This window comes from Monodelphis domestica, chromosome 6, assembly GCF_027887165.1.
Source record: "Monodelphis domestica isolate mMonDom1 chromosome 6, mMonDom1.pri, whole genome shotgun sequence".
NCBI classification, from domain to species: domain Eukaryota; kingdom Metazoa; phylum Chordata; class Mammalia; order Didelphimorphia; family Didelphidae; genus Monodelphis; species Monodelphis domestica.
This window is the reverse complement of record NC_077232.1, coordinates 84,803,445-84,823,240: the sequence shown is the minus strand read 5'-3', so window position 1 is coordinate 84,823,240 and position 19,796 is coordinate 84,803,445. Positions and strand designations below refer to the sequence as shown.

The window sequence follows — 19,796 nt, the reverse complement described above, 5'->3', positions numbered from 1 at the left end:
ATGAAGTTTTATAGACATAGATTAAAGACAATTATAATGTGTAATTTGGATACTAATACATGTTACACTGTGTAAACTCAGGAGGAACAACTATCTGAAGGCAAAGGATTCAAATCCACAGCAACAGCTTGGAATTTGACGATTTAAGTACTGAGGAAATACAGCCCAGCAACATGGCATTAGCTTCCTAAAGCCTAAGGGTCAGGAAAGTGACTAGGTTTGTACATGTTTCTGTGTGTGTGATATGGACACACACATAATACATATGAAGTGAGGTAAACTAAGTCATTGATCAGAAAACCTGCTTCTCCCTGCAGTAAGCAGAAAGCAGTACGGAGCTTTCCCATGAAGGTCAGTCAGCTCAGAACCAAAGCGACATATGGTCAGTATGCATGAGAACGTGACTCCCTTACTAACAAAGAAGCCAGTATAGGATAAGACATACAATGGAATGTCCTGTACCCCACGCTAATGATGAATCTGGCTTCTACTTGCTCTATCAAGGTTATATCTCATTAATGAGCATTGTTTGCTGTGTATCTTGCACCCTATAAAAACTGCATTGTAACTTCAGTCCGGCTCAGTTTTCACTAGGAAAGTCTGTCCTGGCCAGGAGATTCATTTATTAATCAGAAGATTAATAAATAAATATTGGTTCCATTAATTTGAACTTCTGGGTGTCCAGACTCATTTTATCAAGTGCACCACTTCAATACACACACATACAGACATACACACATACTCCCTTGACAATGGCTAAGAGAGGAAGTAACAGTCAAGAACTGACATCACTCTGTCAGCTACTAAATGAAAATAAAATTAGTCTATCTTTGTATCCTACTACCTCACAACATTAAATGATAAAAACATCAAATAAGTGAGAACTGATTTGTCTCAATACTAACCAAAAGTCAAGGTGGCTCAGCTCCTACCTCAAATAAAAGATGGCATAGAAATGGATTCAAAATTGAGGATGATCCCCTTGTACAGTGTCTCCCTAAATCTACCTCTTCAGAGAAACTAAGTTATGTGCAAAAGCATGTACTGACAATCATGGTGTGAGTCATGGTAGGCACTGCCCCAGATCAGGATCTGATTTAGTGGAAGGGAAGACCAACCAAGAGTGTGCTGTCTACATGCCATTTAAGCAAGGGAGTAGCTTTGACTGAAGCCAGATTTGAATTCAGGTCTTCATGACTTCAGGCCCAATGCACTACCCATCTCAGCACATGGGAGAGCTTCCTCAAAAGATTGTGTCTGCAAGGAAACATTTATAAGAACTTGCCCCTGAGAGTCTGAATTGAGTTACTTAGAGAACCCACTTGGGCAAAACAGTCTTGTCAGTCAGATCACTGCCCCAGCCTAAAGTACACTCAAAGCAAGACCAAAGGGTTTTAAGGTAAATGGGTTTTTTTAAGTCATTTACTTCTGAGAAGGCACCTCTTGTTCTGATAAGGAGAGTGTTTTGTTTCCTTTTTTCAACACTGGAATCTTTTGTATTGCTATTGACTACTGGGGAAATTTTAAAGGGAAGTTTACTGCAGAAGATAGCTGGACTGGAGGTCGCCCAACACATGTATACCACTAATATCTGTACTTATGGACAGATTCTGGCTCCTAAACATATCCTATTTCTTATTTACTTATTTCTCTGCAGGATGCATAAATATACATATATTATTTCCATATATTTATTAACATAAATTATTAACATAATTTTGACCTTAAAATATTTAAATTAATGCCCATGAGACATTTTTCTATTATGAACCTAAAGGTCCATTAGGTAATACTGACCTGCGTGGTGGGATCATATTGGGCAGTTGTTCGAATAGCCTTGGTATTACTCCCATGACTTACTTCAGTCAGAGCAAAACATCCAAAAATCTAAATATTCAAGCATAAGGTCAATGAAGGATGAACATATTTCTCATCTCAGTTTTGATATAACAAAAATGATTTGAACTCTTATCATATTCAAGTCTCTATGTTTCAAACTAGAGATATAAAGAAGAGGAAGACAAGGTTTCTGCTCCTATAATAGGGGAAGTAAGACATGGATACAAAGAACTGAAACATAAAATACCATATAAAAATATCATAAAATATGAAGCACCTCTTCTCAGTTCAGAGGAAGAAAAAAAAACATTTGTAGCTTTTTGGGGTGGGATCAATTAGAGAAAGCCAATTTTTGAGCCGGTCCTTGAAGTACAGAGGTTGGCAGGTGTGGAGAAAATTCATTACTTTCTCTTTCTCTAAGAATATCTGTCACATTCTGAGGGACTTATGAGAAAGAACACTATTCACATCCAGAGAAAGAACTGTGGGAGTAGAAACACAGAAGAAAAACCACTGCTTGATCACATGGGTCAATGGGGATATGATTAGGGATATAGACTCTAAATGATCACCCTAATACAAATACTAATAATATGGAAATAGGTCTTGATCAATGACACATGTAAAACCCAATGGAATTGCATGTTGGCTACAGGAAGAGGTGGGGGAAGGGGAGGGAAAGAACATGAATCATGTAACCATGGGAAAATATTCTAAATTAATTAATTAAGTAAAATTTTTCTATTCAAAAATAAATAAATAAATAAGAATATCTGTCACAACTCTACAGAACCATCCTATTACAACTAACCTGTAATTCATCTAAATTCTTTCCCTGGACCTGGAGTGAAACTGTATTCTAAGAAGTACTGCTACAAGTCAGATTGTCGGTTGCCCAGAGATGCTAAAGACATGGATATCCAATCTCTCTGGAACAAATTAGCAAATAAAAAGAGGTGTTCTGAACACAATGAAAATATACAGTGGCCAGAATACCACACTTGAAGGCAGGAAGACCATGGGGTGGAATCCACCTTCGAGGAAGAGTACTCACACTGTAGATATCACAGTTCTTTGACATAAGGACTTTCTGAGCACAACAGGAAAAAGAAGGAAGTTTTAGGCTTCTCTTTCACATTTTATGATGCCCTTGATGGAGTAGTTATTTAGTGAATGCTTACTTAAAGAGTACTGGAATTTTACCCATTTAAAGCATAGGTGAAGTATCTTGAGGCAGAATAAACCAGAATGACAGAGAAGGTTAACCATTCATACAACATGTACAGTGCCCTTTCTGAAGACTCTGGTCTACTTTTTTCCCCCTCTTTAGAATTTTCATTAAAACAGAGAACAAAAGAAAATGAATTTAAACTCTCAATTAAGCTTTAACTTACCTCCATATTTAAGGTTTTCTGAATAAAATGCATATGTCTTTGAGACCCAGAATTCTGAATAGTAGAAGCAAAAACCTGAAAACATAAGATTGATAATTAAATATGCAGAGCTGTGTCTCAAGAACTACAATATTTAGCTAAGAATATGAGTACATATTAGTGATAAAACATTGTCCTTGACCTAAAGAAGTTGATTTGTAAAGACAGAATCTAAATAGAATTTTTAAAACCTGAAGAGGATCATGAGTGGATAGGGAAGCAAAAAAAGGCAAAGAATTTAAAAGCTAGTGTTACTTGAGAAATGAAAAAGGCTTGTATGTGTTTCTATGAAAGCTTTCATGTCATCAGGCAAGAGGAAGAAGATGTAGACATTTTGACTTACTTTCATTTCTTCCATTTGTACAGATTTATAAATATAAGAGGTCAAACACAGCTAATAATCTTAAAAAGTAGAAAACATTACTATCATTTTAGGACCATGGATTTTACAGAGGTGGAATGAATGCTGGATAGATCAGGAAACAAGAGCTAGAATCTCTACATGGATTAGTTATATGACTGGAAAAGACCCTTAACAAGTTTTCCTTGTCTGTAAAATAGCAGATAACAAAAAAATGTAAAATAATAAAATAATTTTACAAATAAAACTTAAAATTTTCCTTGTCTATAAAATAGAGGTAATAGTAGATTCCCTATCTGCCTGACAGGACTTTTGTGAGAAAGCACTAGAACCTTAAAGCACTCTATAGTGCAGATATAAATAGCTATTATTCTTCTGCTAAAAGCTCTATTCAGGTGCCTCCCAGTTGCCCCAAGTTCTCAAAAGCTATGTCAATAGAAGACAGATCTACCAAGGTAGAAATGCTTTTAGTGTGTTCAAGTATGACTGCAATAAAGGTGAAGGAGACTTTTCTCTAAAAGGTGGCTGGGGGACAGCTATGTGACTCAGTGGATTGAGAGCCAGAACTACAGACAGGAGGTCCTAGGTTCAAATCTGGCCTTAGATACTTCCTAACTGTGTGACCCTGGGCAAGTCACAACACCCATTGCCCAGCTCTTACCACTCTTCTGCCTTAGGACTCAATACACAGTATTGATTCTAAGATGGAAGGTAAGGATTTAAAAGGATAGAAAATTAAATAAAAGGTGGCCGGGAAGACCCTTGATCACCATCTTATAATCATCATAAATATTATTAAACTACTATAATTAACGTGCCTATATATACAAACAATAATGTATTTGTGCAGTATTGCACGTGTTAGGAGTGACTAAAATGGCTTTCCTTTCAAAAGCGCCCACTCTGCTCATACTAATTCTACCCTCAGGAACATTTTTTTAAAATACTTTTTCCATGTTTACATGACTCATTTTCTTTCCCTCCCCACTTCCCTCCCTTCTCAGAGCCAACAAGCAATTCCACTGGGTTGTACAAATGTTATCACTTGATCCCTATTTTCGTATTATTCATTTTTGCTATAGAGCAATTTTTTTAAAGCCAGAACCCCAAATCACATATCCATATATACAAGTGATAAACGATGTCATATGTTCTTTTGCATTTCTACTCCCATAGTTCTTTCTCTGAATGTGGTTAGCATTCTTTCTCATAAGTCCTTCAGCAGTGACCCTCTCAGGAATTTTTACAGCTTCCCATATTAAAAAAAAATTCTCTTAAAGTAAAAGCTACTCATATATTTTTATCAGAATTTAAATAAATGGCAATAAAAAGCAAAAGTGGTGCTTTTAATGCTATGAGATAGGTTTCTTTTTTCTTTTTTTTTAAAAACCTTTACCATCTATCTTAGAATCCATAATGTGTATTGGGTCCCAGGCAGAAGAGGAGTAAGGACTACACAATTGGGTTTTATGACTTGTTCAGGGTCACACAGCTAGGAAGTGTCTGAACCCAGATTTGAAACCAGCACTTCCCATCTCTAAGCCAGGCTCTATATTAAGCCAAAGACAGGTTTCTTTTAAGAAAAAGAAAGCTTAAATGTTAAAATGTATTTCAATTCTATTATCCATTTTATTTTATAACCTATACCAGAGTAGTCCTTCATGATTCCTTAAAACAGAAAAACTTATACTATTACCCTCCCCTTTGAAAAGAAAATAAACTATACTTACATATGTATTTAAAAAATATTTGGCAGATAAAGACCAATCATACATCCCTAGGCAATTAATCAGCATAGAAATTTTCAGTGGATTCTTCACCATTTCTTGCATATTAAGAAAGTCATATTCAAAAAGTCTTTTACAGCGTAGAAAGTTTAGCTCACGATACTTCTGAATAGGCAATTCTTCTCCAGGATGATGAGCAAAGAGAGGATCATTTTCAAAGGCTGAGAAGATTCTTTTCTTGAATAGGAAAAAAAAACAGTATTAAGACTAAAAAAACTTAATAGGAATGAAACTGAATCCTACTTTGGACTTTAATGTTTATTAGTCTGAAGTTGCGACAAGCCCAGATAAGATAAAAGAGTTGTTAGCAGTCTAGGTTTGATCTACTTGTTTACAATAGGAAAATAAAGTTTGTTTTTGGATGCTGAAAGTCCTACCAAGCCTTAATAAGGGATGTGGGCTCCCTGGATGTCACTCATACTTCCTATAGGACTTAAATACATGGAAAAAGAGAATCACGGGAATTTTCTGATAAAAATTATTTATCCAGATAATCAAGAATTCTTTCTATAATGTTATTAGCAAGAGGAAAACCTATTTCCCAAAGCCACCTATTCCACTTTTTGATATCTCTAATTCCTAAAAGATTTTTTATGATAATGAAATTTTCTCCTTTACAAATCTTACTCATTGCTTCCAATTGTTCTCAGAGGCTAAGGAGAACAAATCTAATATTTCTTCTGTGTGACAGTCTTTTAAATAATTGAAGCCAGTTATATCAAGTCCTTCCTATGTCTTTTCATCTTTAGGCTAAATAATTTTTGTTCCTTCATGCAATCATTCTATGTCAAAATATTAATATTATTCATCATCCTGGTTATCCTCTCCACACATGTCCAAGTTTATCAATGCCCTTCCAAAAATCCAAGACCAAGAACTAATCTCCATAATATACCAGATATGACCTGCCCAAAATAGAGAAGAATGAGACTGTTACCTCTCTTATCTGGGACACGTCTTACTTTCAATCGATATGATTTTTATGCTGGTAAATAGAACAATATTCAGAAATACTGCTATGGTTTCTAATTACATCAAAATAGTCCTCTATTACTAAAAATCTTGTCTTCTTTTGTTCTGCATAGCCAAATCTAAGTTGCAAAATGTCATAATGATCTTAGTGATCTCTAAATAGCCTGCCTAATTTAGTATTTATTCAAATTTTACATCAGCTACATAGAGATGTAATCCAAATTTCATCATTTAAAAAATGGTGGCAAATTAGAAAGAAGATTTGAAACTAAAGTATGTCATGCTGAAAAGCAATATGTTATACTCATTTGGTATAGTTGAAACAGTGTTAGATATGATGTCAAAAGATCTGAGTTAGAGTCTTAGTTATCACTTAATTACCACTTCATAATTAGGTGACCTTAAGCAAAATTCTTATTCTCCCTAAGACCCAGTTTCCTCATCTATAAAATAAGGGTAATATTTGCACTACTCATCCCTCACAGTTTTTGTAAAGAAATCATTAAATAAATGTAAGGTAGTAATTCCACTTTCTCTAAAACTTCTAACTCCTTAACTGCATAAATCCCAATGTAACAAGGCAATAAAATTCTTAATACATTTTGCATAATGTTAAGTAAGTATCTCACCTTGAAAATTAGCATGTCTTCTCCTTCTAAGAATAACAAGAGTTCCTTCCAATTGAAGGATGATTTGGCTCTATACATACATAATGGTCCCTTGGGAAGATCTGGCAACAAATCATCCTGAGAGCTTTGATTATGACCATTTCCTTTAGAAGCAGGTGCCATTTTGGACAGTATTCTGAATGAAACAAAAGAAACCAGTTAATATTGTTCCAATATATATCTATATAGTGTATAACCAACAGTGAAGCTTATTGGACATTTTAACAAAAATAAATATCCTCTGAAATGACATTTCCACAGGGATAGCTTTTTAATGAACATCAGCAGTTAATACATGTTTACTAAATGTTTGTTCAATTATATTCCAACACACAAGTCATGAAGGTAAAGAAATGTTAGGAATTAGACTTGTTCCATTTGGCCCCCCAAGGATAAAACTAAAAGCAAGAGAGAGATAAATTTAGGCTTAATTTAAGAGGAAAAACTTCCTGAGGAATGGACTGCCTGCCCTTAAAAGAAAGTTCCTCCTAAGCAAAGGTTCCTATATCAAGTTAAAGCTGGATGAATACTTTGTCAGGGATGCTATGCTTTATGGTTTCTAAGATCCCTCCCAACTTTGAGATTCTGTGATGCTGTCAAATGTGACATGAATTGAGCAGGTGTGTAATTGTCAGTCAATATCAAGAAATAATTTGTTAGCCTAAAAATAAAGCTAAGGTTTACAATAACTATGTATATCTAAAAATATTTTAAGAACTGGCTACTATTTTAGAGGACTGTTATTTTCTTTTTCTTCTAATTCTTTCATCAAGAATAATAAAAAACAAGAAGAAGCTTCCACTACACTAAATGTAAAGGAAAAACACAAGCTGGGAAATCAGATGTACTGGTTGGGGAGGTTGGGTGGGTAAAGAGCTCAGGGTTTTCTTCTTTCCACAGCTGGTGCAAGAAGGAATTCTTTCCCATATCTCTGTTGAGGCTCCTAGAGACATGCCACAAGGTAAAAAATAATCTGAAACAGTGCAAGATATGGGGGGAAGGAGAGGGAAGAGAGAGAGAGAGGAAATAATGATATACTTTATAAAAGTTTCACAATGGAATTTAACAAATTCAAAATTCAACAAACATTAAATGAGCATCTATTACATGCTCAATACTAAAGGAAAGATGTGAATATAAGTATATTCACATATAAGTATATGTAACTTACAATCAATAGGAAGGAAAAAATCACTCTTGCAAAGGGATACCCAGATACCTATACAAGTGATAGAAGATAATGGTTCTCTAGGATGCTCACTACTCTCTTTCTGCCAAAGGTGACACTATTCTACCAGTAACAAATTAAGCTCTTTGTTGCCACTTCCTTCTCCCTCAGCCAAGTTCTATCATTTTGACTTTTGCTGTATCAGTCCCATCTACTTACTTCAAACTGCCACCACCACAATTCTGGCCTTTGTTTCTTCTCACCTGGAATACTGTAATGATTTCCTACAGCCTTCCTGACTCTCTCCTACACATCTGACAAGGACTTTCTTAATACACTGCTATGACAATGTCATTGTTTACTCAGACATTCAGTGGTTCCCTAACTTGACTTGATCAAATGAAGTAAAAACTCCTTACTGCAACATTCAAAACCTCTATCATTTGCTCTAAACCCTCATTCTTTATATAAATTATATGAACTAGCTCACATAACTCACCTACATGTATTTTACATTGTCATTAAACTAGCTTCCTCTTTCCCCAGTTCCATTTCTCATTCTTCCAGCATTTGTTAGCATTACCTCTCCTATTCTAATACTTCTATTCTTATAACTCTCCATCTTCATCTGTTGATTCCCCTCTCTTAATTCAAAGCTCAACTGAAATGCTACCTCCTTTATGAATCTTTCCTTAATATTCCACTCCTATTTCTCCAATTTTTCCTCAGATTTCTAGATTTGCCTCGACCTCTTCTTTGTACTAATCTCAACCATAGTTATTTGGGTAATCTTACCCCTCATTCAAATAGAAGCTCAAGAAAGTCTTGTCTCATATTTATCTTTGTAGCAAATAGTTGGTACTGTTAGATTTAAAATAAGTTTGGGGTTTAAAATTGTTGTAGATAAGAGAGTGGGAGCCATAAACTGTGATAATTAAAATGTTTGGGAGCAAGGGATATATATATATATATATATATATATATATATATATATATATATATATCAATTATGACCGCTGAAATATGTTTTCTACTGTGTCTTGGGATTATATAAATATAAGATGGTCACCAGGGAATATGTTCCCAATTTATGAATATGCCCAAGCCAACTGGGTTTTATAGAGAAATTTAATTTATAATACACTGATTAATCAATAGAAAAAGAGAGAAAATAAGAAAGGAATAAGAATGAAAGGTCTCAAGCCAATAAGGCCTAGACCTCAGTCCTAAGAGATAAATCAGTTAGTTGGTTTTATCACTCACCCAAGATCTCTCTAGGTAAGGCTTCTCATGCCAACCTCAGGCTCCACCTTCAAGAGAGCCTCCTTTCAAGAAATGTTTCACGAGAATTCTCCTCCTTACTCCTCCTGAGTTCTCCTTCCACAGCCTTCTTCAAGACCTCTCCAGGAGCTCTCCCTCCAGGACCTCTCTCCTCTCAGACTCCTTCAGAGCATCAATCTTCCTCCTCCTCCTTCTCTCTGTCCTCAGACCCCCCCCCCCCCCCCCCCCGCTATCTTTAAGGAAACCATCTAAGTTCCCTCCCCTCAGTTCTCACATCTACCAATCACTGTCGATCTCTCCCCTGTGCCAATGGTGGCTCTAGCTTAACCCAGGACCGCTCATGTCTGTTGAAGGTCATATTCTCAAATAATTAAATCTTGATCTTTGCTGCAGCCCTTCCTAAATCCTGTTACTCTGAGTAGGGTGGAGATTGTAGTTTCCAAGATCTGGTTCTGTCATTCCAAGTATCTCTGTTGTATCAATTCTAAAATCAATCATGACTCAAAGAACTTCCTGTTCTATGCTTGAGCATAGGTCAAAGCCCTTTCCATTGTTTAGCAAAAGGTTTCTGTCCTAAAGTAGTCTTAAGTAGGGAGGAGAAGGATCCTCCCAATGCCAAGGAGTTTCACATTCCAATAGAGTTCTTACTATCAGTAGGAATTTTTTTCAAGTATGAAATTTCTCAATGGGGAATTTCCAACATTCATAAGTCTAAGAAATTTTAAGGTTTACAGTACTTAATCAGTGTTTGTTAAATTAAGTGCAACTGAATTGAAATTGTAGTTAAGTGCAAATAAGAAATCTAAATACACTCTGTGGCAGTCATATCAGCTGGGAAGCAGAAAAGTTACTGGTAATTCAAAAATTATTCTAATTTACAAGTGAGCAAATGGAAGTCAGAAGCTAGGTTCTAAAGACTGTAGAGTTGAAAGGTAAACTCCTTGAACCTATCATTTTATAATTGGAGATACTAATATCTAGAGAAATGAAAGTAACTAGCCTGGAGGATAAAGACTCTCCTGTGGAAGTAGAAAAAGAAGAGATTCTAGCCAACCCTGCAGACAAAGCTGAGGAAGACAAGGAGGTAGTACATGGAACTATATTGGAAATGGAAGTTCATCAGAAAGAAAATGGGCCAACTGTGATGGGTGCATGGGCCAAGCTGGTGGCAGATGCTCAGGCCAGGATGAAAGCAGTAACCCAAGTATTTTCCCTGGCACAGTCAGAAAATCTTGATGAAGTTGTTGTGCTTCTTCCTACAAAGACTAAGTCTAATACAAGTGCCTCAATACTTCAGAAATATCAGAATGATGAAGTTCCACCTATGCCCACCCCTCTGCCTCCTCTGCATACAGTCTCCCAAAATAATCTGCAGATCTGGTGTCAGAGACTCAATATCAGCAAAAATGGTTGAAAGCGCATTCTATACAAGAGACTTATGGACCATGTATCACCTTCTAAGCAAGACATCCCTCCAATAGAAGAAAAGGCCTGATGGATAAAAATAAAAACAGAAGCTTTGCTTGAAGAGTATTCTCCAGGTGAAAGTCAGACAATGGTTAGAGCAGCAGAGCCTTTCACAAATAAGAAAAAGAAAAGAGAGGCAACAAAGACTTCTCTAGTTCAGAAAGCCAGCATGGCAGCATGGAGCAGGCTCATGTAGGATCTTCAAACTATTTGGAAATTAACATGTATTAAGAAACTGTGTTAAATATATTCTGACAGCCCAAAATGGGCAGATACAGATATACACAAATAAAAGTAACATTAGGTAAAATGGAATAAATGAAAAGAAGAGAGATTCAGGCAAGAAAAACATTAGGAGAAATGTAAGGAGGGAGAAGGCACACTCACATGGGCTTTTAACTGGCATAGATAGAAACAGAGGGAATCCATTCCAGGCACAGGGGCTGGCATGAATTAAAAAACATAAGGACTAAAGAGGATGGAACCAAAACAGTTAATGATGAGTTTTGTCAGTTCACCTAAAATGCACAGTTAGTGTGAGATTAAAGTGTAGACAGATTGGCTTTTAGTAATTTTCCACAGTAAAGTAAAGCTATGATCCAATTAAAAAGAAAAGAAAAACTTTCCTATTTTCCAGCAGTGGAGATGTTTAAGGAGTGGGTAGATAACCAGGAAATCCTAAAGATGGAAGAAACCTTAAAAGACATCTAGTCCAACCCCTGACCTGAAACAGGAAGTAATCATCTCCTTGGCTTAAAGCCAAGTCTTAAGGAAGCCTGTGACTATTGTATTTGTCAGAGATATTGCAGAGCAGAGGTATCAAACTCAGTGGTCTGTGAACCTGCTGAATGCCCCAAACCAGATAAAAATGTAATTGTGAAAGGTTTAACAAAATAAATTAAAATATAACACAACATAGATAATGTTAACTTATGGTTTCTAAGTCAAGTTTAGTGGTCTCCATTTCTATTTGAGGAGACAGCTAGGGGGCTTAGTGGATAGAGTATTAGACCTGGAGTCAAGAAGATACAAATTCAAATTCAGTCAGCCACTAGTAGCTATATGACCCTGCACAAGTCACTTCACTCTGTTGGTTTAATCTATTAGAGAAGGAAATGACAAACCACTCTAGTATCTTTACCAAGAAAACTCATGGAAATAACAACCTTGTTTTATGAAACCCCAAATTTACCTTTGTCCCTTGGGAATTTGCCCATGAAACTCCCAGACTGACCCTTGTCCCAAACTGAACAATATGCCATCAGGGACCAATTCAGCACCCTTTAGGAATGATGGAGATACTCAAGTTTAAGTACCTTTCATGGTTTCTCAGTTTCTTTCATTGTATTTGGGCCTCTCCCAGATGCCCTAGCCCAGTGATGGCAAACGTATGGCATGGGTGCCAAAGATGACATGTAGAGCATTCTTTTTGGGCACACAGTCTCTTCCCCCCCCCCCCCCAGTTCCTGACCATATTTTCCCCATCCCTTACCCCTCTGCCCAGCAGCCCAATGAGAGCATTTCCTCCCTCCTTTGTGTGGGGTAAGGGGGGGCAGGCATAGTACTCAGGGTGAGGGGGAGGCAGGGCCCCATATTCCATTTCTAAAAGGTTCACCATCACTGCCCTAGCCTCAGGCTAAAATCTCTTTCACAAGCCCCTATGTAACTGCTCAGTTGTCTTTACTTTCCTTTACTCCCTAAAGTTTATACAAGACCCTAAATTCTTCAGTTCCACAGAAATTCTAATGGAGATTCCCATTTCGGGTGTATGTTCCCAAGAGACATTGTTCCCAGATTGTTCTCAGATCTTAGGTAGGTGTGGTGGTGATGGGGTGTGTGTGTGAGCGCACATGACTCTGTATAGCAGACATAAGAACTCTGTCTCCATTGTCCTGATTAAAGACTTGTTTCTTTTGTAACTGCTTTGGTGATTCTGTGTTTTTTCAGGTTAATAGAAAGCATTACTGTAGTATGGTCTATGTGACAAGAAAAAGTCAGACAAAAGGAATGACTGAACAACAAATTTCTATTTGAGTTTTATATCACTGTTATTTAGAATACTTTTCTTCAATTTGGAATGGATGCACAATAATTTCCATTCTAGCTTTAAGAATCTATTGTTTTATGTTACAGCAGATAGAGGCATGCTGGCCTCTGCTTTGATAATATAGTTTATAGCCACCACATAACTATTTTTACCCTTTAACATCATATAAGTAGCACTCTGTATGTGGCAATAATTAAAAAACATGTATTTTCTCACTAAAGCAAAAAAGAATTTTTCTAATATTAAAAAAAAGATTTCTTCTGACAAATTAACAAGTCAACAAATATTTATCAAACATTTACTATGTTCCAGGAGAGGGCAAAGGGGAAAATACAGAGGTAGGAGTAAAGTTCAGAGAAGAACATTATAATAAGCTACTAAATGAAGATCAGAGTGAGCAAAGTCTAGTATCTTAATATCTGCATCATATAACAAAGTAAAGATAATATAGAAAATGCTTTTAATGAGTTTCACCTAATATCCTAAGAATTGGCAAACATGACAAAAAAATTTTAATACTTAATGCTAGAGGGATAGGTACATTAATACAATAGTTGATGGAAATGTGAATTAGTTCAATCATTCTGGACAACTGAATCATACTTTCCTTTATTCCCCAAAGTATAAATAAAACCTTAAATCCCATTCAAGGTATATTTTCCCAAAGACATTGTTCCCAGAGGCCCAGAGCTTGGCTTTGTATGGTATTTCACATGAATCTGTGTGGTGGCCATAACAACTCTGTCTCCCTTGTCCTGATTAAAGACTTGTTCTTTGGGGACAGCTGGGTGGCTCAGTGGATTGAGAGCCAGGCCTAGAGATGGGAGGTCCTAGGTTCAAATTTGACCTCAGACACCTCCTAGCTATGTGACCCTGGGCAAGTCACTTAACCCCCCCTTGCCTAGCCCTTACCACTCTTCTACCTTGGACCCAATTATTGGCTCCAAGACAAAAGGTAAGGGTTTAAAAAAAAAAAAACACTTGTTCTTTGTAACTGCTTTAGTAGTTCTGTGTTGTTCCAGATTAAAATATTTGGTGGTCCCACCAAGATTCAAAGTTGTTGCTGCCTAAGCCCACTTGCCAGAGTGACTCCAGATATGTGGCACCTACAAGAACCTGTTGAGTTCCAGTTTGGGTTCAACTTGGCAGGCTGGCTGAGTGAGTGAAACTCTTCACAATGAACTCATGTATTTGGGAGGTTGAATCACTTTTTAATCTGGAGTTTGTTGAACTATGATCAATTACAGCAATGTGTATGCCCCAGCAAGTCCTGTTTGGGTACTGCTGCCTGAAATATCCACAAATTGTGGACCAGGTACCTGTGGGTGTTTAGACTATAGGTTGAGATAATTGGCAAACGTTACCTAACTCTGACACTATGCATTTTTTTTGGCCAAAATTTAGTTCAGTACGGCCTGAAGTTACAACCTTCAAAATCACGTATGTATGGGTTTGGTGTACATGTGCTTGTATGTATGTTTATGGATGGTCAGCTAAAGTTTTGAATGGAAGTAGAGCTGGAATGTTGAAGTCTAGGTTATTAGACTTAATGTGCTTCATCTGAATTTGAGTAACTGCTTTTGAAAGATTGTATATTGACCCTTAAATAAGGTTGGTAATGTAGCAGTTAGTTGAAGCTGCTTCTCCCTGGCCCAATAGCAAGATGGCTTACCCTCAGGCCTCGAGCTCTGAGAAACACAAATCTGACTTCTTGATCTTGACAACAATGGGTTTATTAAAGGTAATAACTGGAATTTGTTAAGGAATTGAGGCCTAGGGAATTTCCCTAGGCTAATAACTCTATCTATCCCAGAACCCTTTGACCTGCAAAGGGTCTCTTCAGCCTCCAACACTGTTGGAGCTACTCTGTCTACCTCTCTGTCTAATTACCCCAATCTTCCTGACTAACTGCCCTAATCTGAGTCCATTCAAATTAGTCTTTGGTGAGATTGAAGATCCAGTTGCTGGGTCAGGAGTCTGATGACAGGACTGATCTAGTCACCAAATAATGCAGGCTGACACTGCAGAGGTAATTTAGCAGATCAACTCAGTCAAGATGGTATTTTATCTTTCATGTAGTTAAATAAATGTCTTCTCAATAGGGAAATGCTGGCAGGAACAATATTAGATCAAACAGGACACATCTGAGTATGCAGGACAAACTGGAGTAGGATCAGAGAAGAGGCAAGCTCAGGAGCTGTGTAATCTCCCACTACCCCCCCCCCATCCCCCCACCGGCTCTTCTCCCAGGCTGGCAGTTTTTCAACCACCTCAGAACACTCTCAGAATTCTCAGAGTCCCTACTGCACACACTCTGTCTTCTGCAATTCATCCACTCCTGTATCTTCCCTCTGCAAATTTGCATTTTCCCCAAATTTATTCATTTCTTACTTTCACTTTGGACCAATTAAAATAAAGTTCCTCATGGCATGAATTTTTTTTATATGGCTATAAATTTTTTGAAAAAGCTTCTCATAGAAGCTTGAGAACTTAAGTTCTAGATTTGTTCTGAGTTTTATCTATATTGTATTTCTAACGTCTTTCTTAGATGAAGTTTCTCTATAATAACCTTAAAAGCTACAGTTTAAATGTTAGCCACTAATGTTTGAAATTGTACTAACTTGATTATCCAAAAGCTGAGAATATAAGACCTTGTGATCTGGGTATCAGAATCTCCATCAAGAGCCAAAGGAAAGGTCCAGCATTCATGACATTATATTTGGTGTTTTCCGTTACCGCTTTTGGCTTGGTAAATGGGGGAAAATTATATATCAATAGCAGGTCATTTTTTATGATACCAGTAATGAGATGCATTTTTATTCTAGGTAGTTATTCTTTTGATTTGAATGCTTTGATTTAAAAATATTTAAGCTATTACTTATTCCTTATAGAGAACATAGGGCTCTTCTGATTAACATGCATATGTTCTGGAATATAAGAAAGTTAATTTGGGTTTGGTAAACTGCAGACCTGACTGGCTATTGCAAATGACCAAGAAATATTTGGAAAAATACTTGTGACAAATGGTAAAAGACCCTGAGTTTGTTGGGGGTTTTTTTGTTGTTTTTTTTTTAATCAAACAGTCCAAGTTTCCCTTTGAAGTGGCTTCTTTTCTGCCTTAGACCAAAAAAGAAATGTTTGGAGCATAGCTGATACAAATGAAATCTTTTCTGGAAGCCACGGGTGAAAGTAGGGTAAAAATAGACCTAAGACATAACTACTGGAGCCCTATTATCCCAAACAATTTCTAGAGGCCTAACTTGAAGGAATCCACCTAAGGCATCTATACAAGGAACTTTATAGACAAATGGTGAACTGGGCCAAGAATACCTCTTATTCTGCCTTTCATTGTCCTTTGAGATTTTTCCCTGAACCAAACATAGAATTTGGCTTTTTTGTTTTCCCTGGAAGTTCTAGTAGTACCTACCCTGAGCAAGGTCCCTTTTAAGATTAGCAATGATTTTAACCTGAGAAGCAGAAAAATCAGAAAGGAGAAGGTAGTCCTCACATCTAACTAGAGTAGTAAGATTTCAACTCACATTTATTTAGTATTAACTGAAATTTTTATTTCTTTTCCATAATGATTAGTAGTTCATTTCCAGGCATACAAACCTTGATAAACCTGTGATATGGATTTTTTTTTTGGCTTTTATATTTCCATAGTTTTCTGTATTTTGTATCTACTTTTTTTGATGTTGCTTTTACTCTGCAACTATTTTGATATTTTAGGTAAACTATTTTCTTAGCAAGTGTAACTTATATTTTTACTTGGTACAAGTGGATTTAAATAGAAATAATAAGTTATTAAAAGCTAACTAATGAGGTTATTTTTAATATTTTTCAAAGCACCAGTATGAAATAATTTCTAAGGGCCAACAGAATACTTCAATCAAACCAAAATTATCAAATGTCTGCTGTGGCTAACAGCATAATTTAGTCCTATGTGTATTTGTGAACAAATATCTGAAGAGTCAATCAGTTGCTATTGGAGAATTTGGTTATACATTTTTCATGTTTTCTTTTCCAGCAATGAAATTTTTCAAGAACCTGTCTCTGGCAATGGACACTTCTATAAAGGACAGTCCCTGAAGCCTACATCCAGACCTATACAACTTGAAAGACATAATAGACCATGGGAGATGAGGTAGTTTTTATTTTTAAGATTTTGCCAGAAGCAGAGTGCCCATCTTCTGGATAACTGTTAATACATTGCTTCAGATGGGGAATGCCCCCAGATGCCAAATCTTCATGCTTAGGCCCCTTGTCTCCTTCCACTGTTGTTAACAGAGGGTCATATGCTCCTGGGAACAAGCCCTTTCTCCATTTGATATGCTCAATGGCAGAATTGCTCTGACCAAAAAGGGGAAATGACAAGTTGTTTTATGAAACTCTCAGGAACCCCTGAATCACCCTAGACAGGATTAGTAGGTTTTTAATGGACTGAATAAACCCTCAAGTACTCAATGATTTCAGCCTAGGTAGTAGTAGATATAATCAAATCAAATCCTTTTCTCTTATTAGTTTCTCCTATTTTTTAGTTTCTCCTATTTTATCTAGACCTCTCCCAGTTAGTCCAGACCCTTACTGGAATCCTCCTTCCCTAGGCTCCATGTAAGCCAATAAGTTGTCCTTCCTTTCCTTTATTCCCCAAAGTATATATAAGACCCCATGTTCATTGGAAAAATTCCATTTGAGGTAGTATTTTCCCAGAGACATTGTTCCCAGAGTCCTAGAGCTTGGCTCTGTGTGGTGTTGCACATGAATCTGTGTGGTGGCCATAAGAACTCTGTCTCCCTTGTCCTGATTAAAGACATTCTTTGTAACTGCTTTAAGGGCTCTGTGTTTTTCCAGATTGACACAAGATCTCCAAACACTGCAACTCAGAGAAGACTCCTCCATAGATTTCCTGCTCAGATGTCACACTTAAAGGAAAAGTTGAAAAAAGGAGAAAAAAAGTGATTTCAATCCCTCAGGGGACATTAAAGAATGCCAGGGAATAGTGATGGAGTCCGTATGTGTTTTGGAAATGAGTACCAACTAGAGAGGGTATGATTGGAATGAGTGGCTAATGGTGGGAATTTGTTTCAGGTGAACATAAGCATTTAAGAGCCTAAGGACCAAGGTTCCCTCTGTCTAATGCCCAAAGTATGACCACAAAAAACAGAGGGAGATTGGAATCAGATGACTTATTTACCCCATTCCCTGAAGGTTACAATTCACATTCACTCACTTTCTGGGTCCCAGCACACACAGTCCCATCCTGAGCAAGAATGAGAGCTGGAATATCAGGTTCTTTTTATTATCACTTGTTTGCTGAGCAGGTACTGATTTGCATTGTAGAGCTTCCACTACCAATTAAAATCACAGATCTGGTACAAAACCAAAAAATGGACAAGTAGGACTAACTGACTTTACCTCTGGATTTTCTTTTGAAAGAGACTGCAAGTCCTTGCTATGTTCACACCAGCTTCTCAAAGACCCTTTTGTCTTACTTCTTGGCTCTCTACTATGGTTTAAATTGGTAAAAGCAGCCAGTTACCCTGCGATGACGGCACATTATTTTCACTTCAAAATAAATGTATTTTGCCAATGAAAGTCTCTCACAGAGCCATGGGAAGAAATTATCTAACTGGTTTCCCTCTGCCTCTAGGCAGCCTGCTTTTGAGGTTTAAAAAAAAAAAATTCTTCTGCTAATTCATTACTTTCTTTAATAGGATTAATTGATGCCTATTATTTTTTGTTCCTATTTGTTTCCTTATTCCATTACCACTTTATGAGCCTTTTCTCATAACAAAGGAGGATAAGTAGCATCTGATTATTTATGCAATATTACACACCCTTAAGGCAACTCTTCCCCACCCCCACTCACACAATACTATTCTAATGAAAGGAGTAAGGTATATATTTCCCCAGCTCTTTTCTAGGTCCAAAGGATCTCTTTCAAGGTTAAGCCTCTTTGATTTTAAAATTTCTAATCATATAGACTCATCTTGGTTGCTATAATTACAAGGCATTCAGATTTAATTTATAATGCTGTTTATTTCCATTGCTGTAGTCAGTTTGTATCTTGTTTTCCTGGTCTGATTACTTCATCAACTCAGTATACAAGATTTCCCACAGTTTTTGTTAATTTTTTATATTTCTCACTTCTTAAGATGCCAGGGTATCCTATTACATTCATTTTCTATAATTTGTTTAGCCATTTCCCAATCCATGGGCACCTGCTTTAATTCTATTTCTCTGATTTCACAAAAAAATTACTGCCATAAATACTCTGTAATGGTTGCCTTTTTTCAGTCTTTAACTTTCTTGAGTTATAGCTCCAAAAATGTGGTCTCGAGGCCAAAGATTATGGACATTTTAGTTACTTGTAACATAATTCCAAATTGCTTTCCAAAGTGATTGGGCCAAATTGCCACTCCACTATTATTGTGCCTATCTTTTTAAAGCCCCTTCAATGTTGACACTCTCTTTTGCCATTTTTTGCCAATCTGATGAGTAAGGTAAAACCTAAGGATTGTTATAATTTGCATTTCTATCATTAGTGATTTGGAACAAAAATTTCATGTGGTTATTAGCAGTTTGAAATTCTTTTTTAAATTATTTCTTTTCTTTGATCACATAGAAATGCATGCAGTTACATACAATATCTTGATTAAAAGTAAGATCTTTATCAGTTATAGAAAAGATTTTTTTTCCAATTGAAATTTTACTTTATTCTAAGCTATTGAGTTTTTTTCTCACATTTAAACACTTTTTAATATTCCATTCAT

At 36.5% G+C, this 19,796-nt stretch overlaps 1 protein-coding gene across 2 annotated transcripts in view; it reads right to left on the bottom strand.

Moving 5' to 3' along the window:
- Positions 1 to 19,796, bottom strand: part of ACOX3 (acyl-CoA oxidase 3, pristanoyl) — a 92,311-nt gene that overhangs the window by 69,373 nt on the left and 3,142 nt on the right. For both annotated transcript variants that reach the window (XM_007496804.3, XM_001372621.4), the window contains exons 2-5: positions 7,022 to 7,196; positions 5,364 to 5,597; positions 3,234 to 3,308; positions 1,798 to 1,887 (exon numbers count right to left, since the gene is read on the bottom strand). In XM_007496804.3, the coding sequence (XP_007496866.1) occupies positions 1,798 to 1,887; positions 3,234 to 3,308; positions 5,364 to 5,597; positions 7,022 to 7,183 (561 nt within the window). In that variant the 5' untranslated portion in view covers positions 7,184 to 7,196. The remainder of the gene's footprint in view (positions 1 to 1,797; positions 1,888 to 3,233; positions 3,309 to 5,363; positions 5,598 to 7,021; positions 7,197 to 19,796) is intronic.